Genomic DNA, 13,891 nt, shown 5'->3' on the forward strand with positions numbered 1-13,891 from the left:
TGAGAACTGGTAAATTTAGAGACACTAACAGCACAGATAAAAATCCTGGGCACTTGGTCTTGTATGATGGTAATAAAATGTTTATTTTAAAAACCCTTTTTTAAAACCCTAATTTAAAACTCTCTTTTAATCTTAAGAATACATATACTTTGTTTCAACCATTGATTTATCTTAATAGAAAGGGAGCATGCTTGAGTAGTTTCTGTATCACCAATAGTACAACTTAAATTTTAAAAGTCTATAACTTGTGTAGAAATGTATATATAGAAATTGTGACCTATTTGTCATGGCCTCTAGTCTACTGAAACATAAGACTACAAAGGCTCTAAACTGTCAGACATCCTTGGTATTTTGAATCACAGACTGAAAGCTCCCCAAACCCTCTTTGAAAGCAGAGATGTACTTAATGAAGCTTCACAGTGAGTATAGTCAGTCACTAACAAAGGCTTCATTACTACAGAGCAAGAAGAGATGCTGACTTAACAACAATCAGACAAAGGTAGAAAAAATCACTTTTAAACTCTGCTCTTGGTGTGTGCCCTGCCTCTGATGTCTGGCGTCATGCTGCCCTCCGCTTCTGTCACTGCTCTCGACTTCCATAATAATTAACTTTGGGGTTTGTTTTCGTTGTAAGACACGGTTTATAATGTTAACAGCTTGACATGCTGTGCTCCTACATTGCTTTGTGTACAATGGATCAGCCATAATACTAAAAGGGGAGCACACAAAATCTGTGGTGATGATGATAATAATGACCTTTTGACAGTATTAAAGGTATACTGTAATGCTCACCCCCAGCCAAGCCTATTAGGCAGCATCAGCTTGTGGATGTAAGGAGCCCATCAGTAACTGAAGTCATTGCAGTTGTCCTCATTATCTGTGCAGACCTGCTACCTCTCTACCCACTGTGTTTCCGTCTGCATTAGAAGTAGCCAGAAAAAGGTTGAGAAAAAGTTCTGTCTCAGTTTAGTTTCTTTCACTCACCCACTCATGTTCTCTCTTTCTGTCTCCTGTACTCTGTATTTGTTTATACTTGTCGGGTAGTAGGTTACATAATATTGTTTAAGAAGAAGTTACATTAAACAAAATTCCAATACACAAAACAGGTAACATCTTTAAATGTAGCATTAGCTGCCAGTTAATTTGGATATACACTCAGTGGCCACATAATTAGGTACACCTGTACAATCTAATGCAATTCAATACAACAGCACTGCCATTGATTCTGTTTTTATGAAGTTTTTGTTGACTTTTGTTTTGTTGAGAGTTGAAAATCAGTACAGCCCCACCACCAACTATGACCATGATGCTGAAATATTATTGACTTAACACCTCTATGGCAGCTTAGAAAAAAGCCAGTACATTGCAGGCAACATAATAGAAAAATCTTATGGCTGAGCTGGTGTATTGGATTACTTTAGATTTTTCAGGTGTACCTAATGAAGTGGCCAGTGAGTGTATTTTGTCAATGAGCAAGTACACAATTGAACCGAGCAAAGGTTCTGATTGGAACAGAATTAATTGTCATATTTCAGCAGAAATAATTAATATATAGTAAAAAAGAAGAAAAGCAATGATGATAATGACGTAGGCTTTTGGGGACTTGGATTAAGCAATGTATATAGAAAATGATTGGTGGACTTACTTAATATAAAAAAATATTGGACCTAATTAAATACTGCTGGATGCTATAACTTATAAAGTGCTGAAAGGTTGTCTTGCGGTAGTTCGTTGGTGAAACACATACAACTTATTTATTAATCTTCTTTTGTTAATCTGATACAACGGATTTATTGATCCTCAGGGTTTGTATATTAGATGAAGACATTTTAGAGTAAACCTGTGATCTAGAAAGCAGGACAGCAGTCTCCTACATGTGCTGTAGAGGTGGAGCTGCAGCCTGTCTGTATGTGACAGAGAGAGATCTTAAGCACATCTACAGCCGTCAGCCAGAGTGCTCTCTCCACTCAGTCTGCCAATGACAGTACCATTTATGCTGATGTGATGAGAGCGTGTGAGTATAAGGGTGTAAAGGCCCGTTTGTGAGAACGCTCCTGGTTGACAGGCCTGATCACGTCGGTGTCGACCTATTGAATAGTTGCCAGTTGTGTTACCTTGGTGTTTTATATCTGTAAACTTCATATGAACATTGCTTGAAATTCATTGACCCCCCCCCCCAGTCGGATGTGAGGCTCAGTAATGGACAAAGTGGTCCCATGGATTCCTTTTTGTCAGTTGTCCCAGTTTTATCTGAGCGTTTTGAGGTTGCTGTACTGGGGTATCATAGAATTATCAGAATTAGCTATATGTTTTCCCTCATGCAATGTTATGAAATCTTTTTTTAACAGAACATATACACATAATTTGTCCAGCCGAACGCACTCGGACCCCTGTGTGTACGATTCTCAGCACAGCCTGCAGCACACGTAGCAGAGCTTCACAGCTGAGCAGAGGGAGTTCTGCACTGGAACGTGTTAATAATGTATGATCATTTTTTCATATTCTTATAAAAGTTATTTGTTAAAGAAAGCAGCCTTCTGACTACCTCTGTATAGTCATATCAGTGCAAAATCTAGATCTATCTAATTTAGTGGATTTTCAATTGTGATCAAAATTCACTACATCTGCCTCCATATTGGTAATCTGAAATTTTCCCCTCTAAAATCAGTATTGGTGTAAAAAGAAATCCTACGTTGGTTGGCCAATACTTCCATATGTGAACTGGTAGTCAGTAAACATTTTGAGAATTAAGAAACCGACAGTTTAAGTCACTTTACTGGCTAGTTCATAGGTCACAAAAGTTCCGAGTGCCTCTATGACGCTGCATTGCTTTGAATTTAGCTTGGCTTGTAATAAGGAGTTCTCCCTTTCACTGACTAAAACTAGTGTTCACATGGCTCTATTTTGATCTGGTGTTTAGTTGTACATCTGTTTGATCCACCACACAGTGTTGGGAGCTGTGTGGCATTCTCTGCTGCTTTTTCCTGTTTACACTTGTTTTCTATTTTTGCCAGAGCTGCTTCCGTCTGTGAGGGAGTACACTGTTTTTGGTTGTGGGTGTGTCTGTGCACATTATATCATTTTATCTTTTGTGCCAAACAATGTTTACAGGTTTAATCAATAAGTGGTACATAGTAAAAAGACTGCGCCCTTTCACACACACATTGACAAACTGATGGCAGAGGCTGCTGTGCCAAGTGCCAGGCTTCTCATCAGGATCTGATCTAATTTTAGATTTCTTTGAATTTTTCCCCAATTTGACAAACTTTATTGATTGATCAAGCATATAATCTGCAGATTAATTGATTTTATGCTGCGGTTATCTACAGCCCTTTAAATACTACAGTAGTACATATAGCATCTCGTGAATGCAATTAAAAATAAACACGTTACATGACATTGTATTGTTTCCTTGCTTGTATATGAATATGTTCATGACTATCTGTAGAAAAACTTTATTAAAGCACGACTCTGCATTTTTGCAAGGTATTGTGCTATTATTGGTATTAAAAAAGTCTGTCTGTGTTGCACACACACTGTCAGTGTAAAGCGAATGCAGTTATTTTCTGTTAATTGGTGATTGTGACAGTGCAAGGTCTAAACACAGAGACTGCATGGCCACCCACAGACAAGGATTGTAACAAAGTCCAAAGTAAACAGGAGCACACTAAATTCCCCTGTTATGATTGGGATCCTTTTTAGGTATTGAGGATTTCTTTTTTGTTGCCTTTGCTGCAAGTCAGTGTAACCAGAATACCTGGCACTGTGTGGTGAGCAGAAGACATTGGCCGACACGTAATCGTGGAACCCATCATTTATCAATTTATATTTATGATTACTTGATTATTTGCAGGTAACAATCTAGTGGTAGCCATCGTCCAGTGTTTCCTCCAGGAATTCTTTTTTTCAGCAGCTGGTGGAAGCGAGGTTTTTGTTGTACTTGGTTGGTGTGCCCATGCCACCAGACGCCACTGTTCAGAGTGACTGACAAAATGACTTCAACACACAAACTTTAAAACACATATCTGTTTACATTTATATAGAGGGCACTTTAGAGCCTCAGTGGCAGCCTGATTGAGAGCACTTCAACTTCAACATTCTTTGTTTTTTAAAGAAGAGCGACATAAAAAGGAACCAGGCGTCTGTCAGCTAAAAAGTTCAGCTCAAAACTGCGACACTCATTATGTGGCCTAGTGGAAATAAGGAGTTAGATAGACAATAGCTCGTCATTTCATCCATGGCTGGAGAAAGATCACCAGGGAGCTGAATGTTTGATACTGAGCGCACAGCTGATATAGGCACGTGGATTGTTTACATTGCGTAATTGAACTACATATGATTATGTGTGGACAGAGAGCGCCGCAAATGTCTGTAGTGGAAACACTGTTGTCTCTCAACTTCAACATCATTCTCACATCTCATGTTGCCAGTTGTACTGTAAATGATGACCAGCACACAGAAATTGAAGCCTTGGCCGGATATCTGACATCAATTGTCTGGATGTTTGCTGATTTTACCCTGACCCCAGCTACCTCAGGCTACAAGTGTCCTTGGGCAAGACATTGAACCCCAAATTGTATGAATGTGATATCTGATTGACAGTTGGGCACTTTACGTAGCAGCCTCTGCCATCAGTGTATAAATGTGTGTGTGAATGGGTGAATGTGATATGTAGTGTAAAAGCAGCTTTGAGTGGTCGCAAAGACTAGAAAAGCGCTATATAAGTACAGTCCATTTACCATTTACCATTTACCACTCAAAACAATTTCTGATAACAATGAAAACTCCCAGAATTCCCTTTTGTAGATACGACTATCTTTGTTACAGTTTTGCCCCTATATAGCATAATGACTGTACTCGGTTCATCCGTACACTGGTTTGACTAGAGATGTCCAGAGTCGATCCTAAGCCTCAGTATCGTTTAAAATCAAAACATCCAATGCAGATGAATTAATCGGAGTACAACATAGAGCTACGCAACTATTCTCAAGCATTCAAGAGATAGAACTCACGTATAAACTATGAACATAGTTCAAAGTCAATCCTTTAGAGACAGTCAGTACCTGCCCGTCCACCCAGAACATCAAGTTCATCATTTATGAGACTGCAAGCTTAATTTTATCAAGTGTCCTAGCTGAAACACGCACATGCACACATGCTCAGCTGCAGCCTCCCTCAATGTGAGTACAGAGACGGAGCCTGTTTGCTGAGCAAACCTTTCCCTACATCCATGCCCATATTTAAGAAGGAGAGGCGACATCAGTACAGGCTGGAGGAGAGTTATTTAAAGTTTCCATTATATTATATTATTCAGACAGCTTTTGGTCCATTCACATGCTTAAATTGAAAGGGCCTTTGACTGCCTTTACACAACTTAGGGTAAATTAAAGTATTGCATATGCTTTGTAAAGGGCGTTGGGCACACTGTGACTGTATTGATGCATCTTTCATTAAGGACCAAATCGTCAACTGCTTTTATTGTTCCTGTTACATCCCATTTACAAAGCTTTAGCAGTGGCTCAGTTTTACTAATGCCTTTCACTATTGCCTTTTCTCAGAACAGATGCCATCTGGATGTCAGACAGAAAACAAAAAGATCCTCTTAACCGCTACAAAGCCTGTGCTTTTTTATGCTCTCATAAGATGAGCAAAACCTGCAGACCACAGTCTGCCACAGCTACTTTCTTATGCATGCAGTGTCCTGTGTTTGTATTGCCTTGTTATTTCACTCCTGCTGAGTGAATCTAGGCAAATGCAATTGGTATAAAACATGCCTCAGGGACAGTCCTCTACTATACTATGCCATGCTTGATGAAGCAGAGACTTTGACCCTGGATGCTGTGACAGACAGGCTGAGAGAAACGCTGAAAACTGGCTAAGCCACGTATTGCTATTTGGGCAATGAGCTAGAGCAGTAGTATTGGTCAGCCATGTTGGTGGAGGACAGGTGTGTGTGAATGTGTGTGTGAAAGGGGGAATGTGACAAGTGCTTTGAGTTGTCGGAAGACTAGAAAAGCGCTATATAAGTACAGTCCATTTACCATTTACAGACAGAGTTGCTGTTCATGCCAGCGCTATTAGCTACTGTAAAAGCCAATCGATATCTGTGACAGTTTCTACCTAGCATTCTGTTTTAAGGGAAATATGGTATCAAGCTAGTTTTTTAATTTAAAAACATTTCAAGTGAGCTGAGCCTTTTGCCTCAAATGAGTGCTCTTAACAGCACTGAGTTCCTGACCAGCTCATTCTGTGCATTCATGACCACTCAGTTAGTTTAATTATACACAGCAGTGCTTAGCCTAAGGCTAGGTGCTGTAATACTGATACTAACCAAGCAAAGTTGGGACTAAAGATAGGACTAGCTTAATTTAAAATGCATCTGACAGCTAACTTGAGGCTAAGCCTATGGCTACAAGCATTTGATAATCATGTGAAAGTCTTTATCTTGCTTGCTGCCCCCAAAAAGTAGTAAAGTAGGAGTTGGATTTTCTTTTTACTGTCTGGCTTTTTTTCTTGTGCATCATCAGTGCTCCATTCTGCCAACCCATTAAGTATTGAGGGCATCTGAGCTTTTGAGCTTAATTAGAAAGTAACTTAAAAAACCTCATCATGGTAATTACTTCAGAGCTGCCAATATTTGACTGGAGCTGCTGTGATGTCTATTTCCTCCCAGCCAGAGTCAGTTGGCTCTGCCCCTCTACTGATCAGGGGATCGAAGATGGAAACATTCAAATAAATTCACACATTTTTTTACGTGTGCTTTAGAAGAAGTGCTCTAATATGTCTTTAATGAAGTTGCTCATATGTCTTTCCTTGAGTGTGTGTGTGTGTGTGTGTGTGTGTGTGTGTGTGTGTGTGTGTGTGCGTGTGCGTGTGCGCGCATTTGAGATAGTTAAGGACACTGCTTGCCTGCTGTTAGTTCTGTTACCATTGTTCAGACTCCTGGAATGTGTGTGTGTGTGTGTGTGTGTGTGTGTGTATATACATGCATGTGTTTTTTGTTGCATAAGGTCTGTATGGCCCAGTGCTTCTGCATAATGACAGGTTGCTTTCTCAGGATGCAACCAGCAAGTGCAGATATGCACACTTGAATGAGCTCACTGTACATTCATACGGATTAACTGATTCAACATTCCTTGTGCACACATAGTTTTCCTTGATGACATTGTACAGCTTGTTTTAGGTTTCTATGACATGGGCACATTCTGCACGCAAACACCCCAACACTTCTTTGTATACAGCCATTAAAAATTCCAGCTGTTATGAGTCGAATGTGAGAGCATGGGATTTTGTCAAAATGCCATGGGAAAGAGAAGATGGGGACAAAAGAGGAGAGGAGAAGTTACATTTACTTAACTTAACTAACTGTCTGAGTACATCCCACTTCCCTTAATTGTCTCATGGTGTCCATTCATGGTGTCTTTTCCATCCTTGTCATCCTTTCTGAAGACAGAAGGAAAACATAAAAGGATGAATCATTTAATAAAATCAGATTTGTAAAATGAGACATCAATCCCTCTCAAGCATGATCTGAAGTGACGTCAATGATGACGAATACACTGCTGGATCCACTGTCATGATTGATGTCTTGGAGTTCATGTTAAACAGATCATTTTGTTGTATTTAACCAAAGAATAAGGGTGACCAATGTTACATAATGTCAGTGTCGTAGATGCAGCAGTGTGTGCTCAGAAAGACTCTTTATATTGTTATAAAATATGATCTTAAGAAAGAAAAGTTGAGTGTGCGAGAAAAGGCTCACCTGAGTCACTTGTCTATGCAGTTCTAGATTTTCTTTTTTTTCATTTCTGTATTTAATGATAATGCATTGAAGACGTTAATGATGACAGCATCTCAAAAAAAGAAAGTCAGTTATGAGACCATTGTGGAAAACAGGAAATTGTATCCCACATCACAACAAGTGTTTGCACCTTTGTTCTTTGCTTCTCTTTCATTCTGACTCACCAGAAATGTTTGTAGTTTTTGCATATAGATTGATTATGTTTTCTGTAATGCCTCAGATATCTGGAGTCTTGGTGTGATCCTGTTCATGTTGGTATGCGGCCAGCCACCCTTCCAGGAGGCTAACGACAGCGAGACCCTCACCATGATCATGGACTGTAAATACACTGTACCGGCCCACGTCTCCAGCGCCTGCAAAGAGTGAGTGATACCTACACAGCATTCTTACAAACAGACCACTGAACTGCTTTGTTTGCTCTGTTGATGATGGATACTGTTGGCAAAAATCTGAATGAACAAAAGGATTTTAATCTCACACACATAACATATATTATATGATATTATCTTTTGCTTTAAGTATTTTCAACTCTATTCCTGTGGCGTTTGCTACCATGCCTGGACTCTTTCCTATTCTGCCCACTTACCACTCTACCCTCTACTCTGTGTGTAAGTTAGTGTATCCCAGTTTTCCTCCCCTGTCTGTGTCTGGCTTGTATCCCACATACCGAATATGTGTTTTGGCAAACAGCCAATCGCATTAAGCTGACATGCCTGTCGTCTGCAGCCGGGGCGTTGACCTGTAACCTTATGCAGTTACTGTAGCTTTCATCAGGGACCTGATAACAGTATAGTAAAGCCACATTGTGCTAGATTCACCATACTTCCACCCTGAACTCTACACCAACCACTCTGTAAAACACATTTTATATGGGGTGGCTGTGGCTTAAAAGGTAGACCTGGTCGTCCACTCCGAAGATCTGTGGTTCGATCCACGGCTCCTGTAGTCTGCATTTCTAAGTGTACTTGGGCAACACACTGAACCAAAATTGCTCTCAAAAGTATAGCATGTGTGTGAATGTGTCGGTTAAATAAGATCTTGATGGACAGGATAGCAGACCCTGCAATCTATGTACAGGCCTATATGCCAAAGTAAGTCACAGAAAATATGCGTTATAAAACAAATGACACCCCTTTCATTTGTGTTGGCGCCTTTATTGGGTAGGAAAAAAGGTATAACCTGCCTATTTCTCAAATGAGATGCACATTTTTTGTCCTGAAAGTTTTTTTCTAGAGTCATAAAATTTGATCCTTATAATTTCAGAAATGACTAGCCCGATTTAGGGTTAAAACATATTCAACCAAAAATAGGGATGTACCGATACCGATACCAGTACTGGGTATCGGGCGGTATCGGAGCTGAAGTACTCATACTCATACTCGCTGCTAAAACCACACCTAATACCACTTTACGACTTGATGTTAGCCTCCCGTTAGTTAAGCAGGTAGGCGTAGAAGGAGCTTTGTCACTTTTCAGAAAAAGGCTTAGTCCTCACAGACAGCACTAACATGTACACTCACGGCCAAACTGAAGCTCACAGAGTGAAACATAAACATTAAGGCAAACTAACATATTCATGGATGTACACGATAAAAAGAATCCGTCAGCTATCACTGATGTCTCTCTAGTAAGTGCAGTAAACAAGTCCAGGCATGTCTCCCTCACTGCCGTGTTTCGGGGGAGAAGCGCTGTGTAGTGCTGCATTCAGGTGCGTTCAGAAATGGGAGTGCTCATCGCATGACCTTTTTTACACTATATGTGGTATGTTGTGTTATACTGAAATCCACTGAATGTGTTTTAGGTTACAAGAAAGTAAAATGTGTGGCAGTGTCATGTTTGTTTGTTCGGTAAAACTGTGTTAAAATGTCAGCTGCAGTTGCATCATTCTGTCGATTTACTTTGTTACAGTCAGAAAGTGAGGAACATCTGATGAAATTTTTTTGGCCTTTCATGCCTTTATTGAGAGGACAGTGGATATTGTTGGAAGCGGAGGAAGAGAGTAGGCATGACTCGAAGCAAAGGGCCGAGGGCGGGTGTTGAACCTGGGGCCGCTGCATCGAGGACTATAGCATTTGTATATGGCCGCTGATTTAATTGCTGAGCTAGACCGGCACCAACTCCACACTTCTTTTGATATTATATGATATTTTATGATATTATATGATGTATTGAATGGCTAATGATGTTTCTTAAAGTGTTTAAGCCAAAATAAATGCCGTATGTATTGGATAATGTAGTAGTAGTCTTCATGTAACAACAAAGTGCATAATAAATATGCTGCAGTGCTAAAAAAATACAAACCAAGAAAACATCTACCAAATATTTATAGTTATTTTTATCAACTATTGCAAAACTCCTGTTCTCAATTTTCTGAGTTGTACAGAGAAAGTCACACAGCAGTAGCCACGCTGATTTATTCCAGGCCCTGCAGACCAGTTTGCTCCAGTAGCTGGCAGAGACTAAAACCCTTCAAGCTGTTTGAGTAGCCCAGTTGCAGAGCTGTGCAGTCCACCGCAGTCCAACACAAAAACACATGTTCCACACTCAAAATAAGTAAGACAAAGCCACATAAATTAGCAGTTGCATAATTACCCGTGTGTTAGTAACTCACACTCTTAATTTTGTGCAAATTAATTCTCTCAAGATACACAGTTATTTCTTGATGCACTATGCTGCCTGCTATTACTGTGGCTAGAATTTATCAGGAAAACATCTATGCTGCAGTTTATATTCCTGACCCAATCTATTGCTGTTGACCAGAGACTGTTCAGTATTTACATTTAATCTTTTTGATTATATCAGAGCAGGTAATGTGTTATTCTGACAACACCCTTAGCCCAGCCCAGAAGAAATAAGAAGCTCTTTTTTTTTGTGCCAGAGCTATACAGGATTTATCTGGACCAATACAATACAGATTTTAGAGGGTAAACATTCACTGATCACTTAAGTGACAACCGATGTAAGGGATTAAAAAAAAAAAGTGGAATAAAAATGTTATATAAAATGTAGAATATTGGCTGGAAATTGCAGGCTAAATTGTGGAACAATATCTCTCGCTATTTCAACGAAGCTGCCCTGAGACGAGTGCAAACAAGGAACTTTAACAACTTTAACAACAGGCTCAAGTGTGAATAAATGCCTGCAGTGGGTGATCTCGTCTAATTGTATTTCCGTCAATGACAAAATCGAAAGATATTAAGTCGTCCTTTGCTGAGTACGATCTAGTAATTTTAAGTTATTCACACCCCTGTCCCGTTGGTTGAGAGTGTGAATATTAACTATGTATTTTTTATAGTACTATGGACTGCGTCTCTGGAGCGCGACTGTGCCTGTGATCACTGCGGGTCACAGAGCGGTGACGCTGCACCACTGGAGCAGGAGGAGTGCATGCTGTGGGACTTCCTCCTTGTTAAAGCGAGTGTTTGCATCAATTGAGTGAATCGTGGCAACTTCTAATCACTTCCCTGGGATAAATGTTGCCCGACTTCTAAACTTTGTCTGAAGTGGCGTTCGTAATTTCAGCAGAGCACAGGTTCAGCCTCAGAACATGAGAAATTTTCTGTCCGAGGCAATCGCCTCTCCAGCAACCTCCCCTGATTACGCACAGGTGAGTGTTTATTTGCCTTTGTTCTCACTGCGGAAAAAAATCATTAATTTGCTTGGTGTGGTGCGCGAAAGTGGCTCATAATTTTTATGTCACGTGATCAGCTGGTGACCGGCCGATCATCTTTCAAGTGCCCATCCCCTAATTAGAGCCTATATCGGCCGATTTCGGCGTCCAATCGATCGGTGAATCCCTTGTATCCATATTATATGTTCTGAGAAAAAAGGATATTTGAAAACGTATGCTTATTCCAAAATATCTGTGGTAGGACAATATCATCCCAATAATGTTGGCAGACTGACACGTTGGTGGGGCTCTGCATGTGACTTAAAACCCATATATTTTTTGAATTGACACAGTGGATATGAGTGGGTTCCATGGGCAAAAGCAATAGTATCAGAGCCACTGTGCTCGACATCTTTGTTTCCACTCTGACTGCACACCAGAGTATTTTTAGACACAGGAAATAAACGCTTATCTCCTCTGAGTCGAAGGAGAGATCTGACTAGATTGAAGTGTTAAGCTGAAGCAGCTGCGAGCAATCTGATGGGCTTTGACTTCAGAGAAGAAGAGCTATTTGTCACATGCTGTGTCCCAAGCTTATATTTTTACCATGTCAGTAACCGGTGCACCGGCCACCCATATCACAATTTAGATTTCCAACCAGCCTTTGCAGTGCTTCTTTATCCGAAAAGGATTTGTGTGGCTTCACCCAGTTCTCTTAACATTGCCAATTAGAGAAATAGTTTACAAGACTCATGTAGAATCTACAACACCAACATTCATGGTTTGGATATGGTCTTGAAAAACAAAGGAGGTGGAGTGGCTGTACCTCAAAGAAGAAGCCAAGAAGAATGACTGCTGGATGTCACATTCACAGGCTGTAATGCAACAAGTCGATGCATCTTGAAACTATATTAATCTATATCACTCGACAGAAAAAAGAATTGTCCAGGCCACACATTTCAGTGGCAGGAGAACAACTTGATATCAGTGCTTCTTTGGATTGGCGTAACAGGAAATTGATTAGGTTTGGTCTTTATGACATTCCCTTGTTGGATTATTGTATTTTAGCCACTTAAAAAAAGAACCTAAAAGAATATTTTTGTCCTGGGTGTACATTATTTATGTGTATACTATTGAGCATTACCCCATCTTCATTAGCATAAACATTGTATTTAATTATGAAAACAACATAGGTAGGTATTTTAAGTTAGTTGAAGTTTGTCCAGGGAAAAGAATAAGGAAAAGTAACACCTTTTTAAACAATATATATGGTATTTTGGTACACCAATTTATCTTGTGTTTGTTTTTAACTTACTGACTTTTCAGTTCTGCAATAAAGCTAACCTTAAATTTAGCTTACCTTTCAGTGTCCTTTTTACTTTGCTGGTCATAGTAGGAAACGTAATTAAAAATGTACTTCCATGTAGAAATTTCATGGTTTCAATGTTTATATCATGTTTGATCAAGAGACAGTGTCAACACTGTGGCCACTGAGGAACACATGTTGGTTCTACAGGGTCTGATCTCAGTGTGACTTTTGGCTAATTGTGGGCGCAGAGCTGGTCTGCTCAGCTGCCTTATGTTTGGAGGCTGTGAAATAAAGAAGACAGTAAACAAACCGACAGAGGAGAATTAGAGCACATAGGAAGCTACCATTGCTGCAATTCTATTATACATTTTCCAACACTAGGGACACAGACCTTTTATAAAAATCACTATGAGACATGGTCCCTCCAAAATGGCACGACCAACCCCCTGGCTCATGGACTAATAGGGGCTCAAGGATTGGAAGAAAAAAAGGAAAATGATTTGGAACTTAAGCAAATTTAAACCTATTTCTGTTTGAATTATGTCACACAGAAGGGAACCAGGAGATCCAAAGCCATTATTCCAATTTGAGACCTCTCTTTGACACAGAGACCATATCCAGGCTCACTGAAACTTCTCCTGGAGAGAGACATTTTTTTTTAAGCAAGGCAGGTTGTTGTTTAGCAAACTAGAGTAGAATTTTGTCTTGGTCAGGTTTATAGGACATTCCTTTCTCGCACTTTGCCCAATAAGTGTTCTTCTCTTTCATAGTCACTCTGACTCTTGAAACTTTAATCCCATTCATAGTTTAACTGCAAAGTATAGTCTGAACATTTTTCAAAGATTTCTTTTTTAGCAGCTTCGAACTAACAATCATTTGGTAATACTTTTCACAATTAATCCTGCCATACCAATATTCTTCTCTTTTCACTGTGTATAACCATATAACCTGGTCGCAACAAGATATATTTGTTTATTGATCTCACATCTGTATACCCTGTAAACTAGCCTTCTTGCTTATTGGGGCAGCTGTGGCTCAGTGGTAGAGTCGGTCGCCTTTCAATCGGAAGGTCGGAGGTTCGATCCCCAGCTCCCTCAGGCTACATGTCAAAGTGTCCTTGGGCAAGACACTGAACCCCAAATTGCTCCCGGTGGCATAGCCAACGGGTATG

The 13,891-nt window shown here is 39.9% G+C and overlaps 1 protein-coding gene across 1 annotated transcript in view; it reads left to right on the forward strand.

The window, feature by feature from the left end:
* Positions 1-13,891, forward strand: part of snrka (SNF related kinase a) — a 51,229-nt gene that overhangs the window by 17,885 nt on the left and 19,453 nt on the right. Inside the window, exon 2 of the mRNA XM_069656981.1 lies at positions 8,022-8,163. Coding sequence (XP_069513082.1) covers positions 8,022-8,163 — 142 coding nt within the window. The remainder of the gene's footprint in view (positions 1-8,021; positions 8,164-13,891) is intronic.

The sequence above is a fragment of the Semicossyphus pulcher genome, unplaced genomic scaffold, assembly GCF_022749685.1.
Source record: "Semicossyphus pulcher isolate SPU_LCO1_2020_fin unplaced genomic scaffold, fSemPul1.0.p SCAF_9, whole genome shotgun sequence".
In the NCBI taxonomy this organism is placed as follows: domain Eukaryota; kingdom Metazoa; phylum Chordata; class Actinopteri; order Labriformes; family Labridae; genus Semicossyphus; species Semicossyphus pulcher.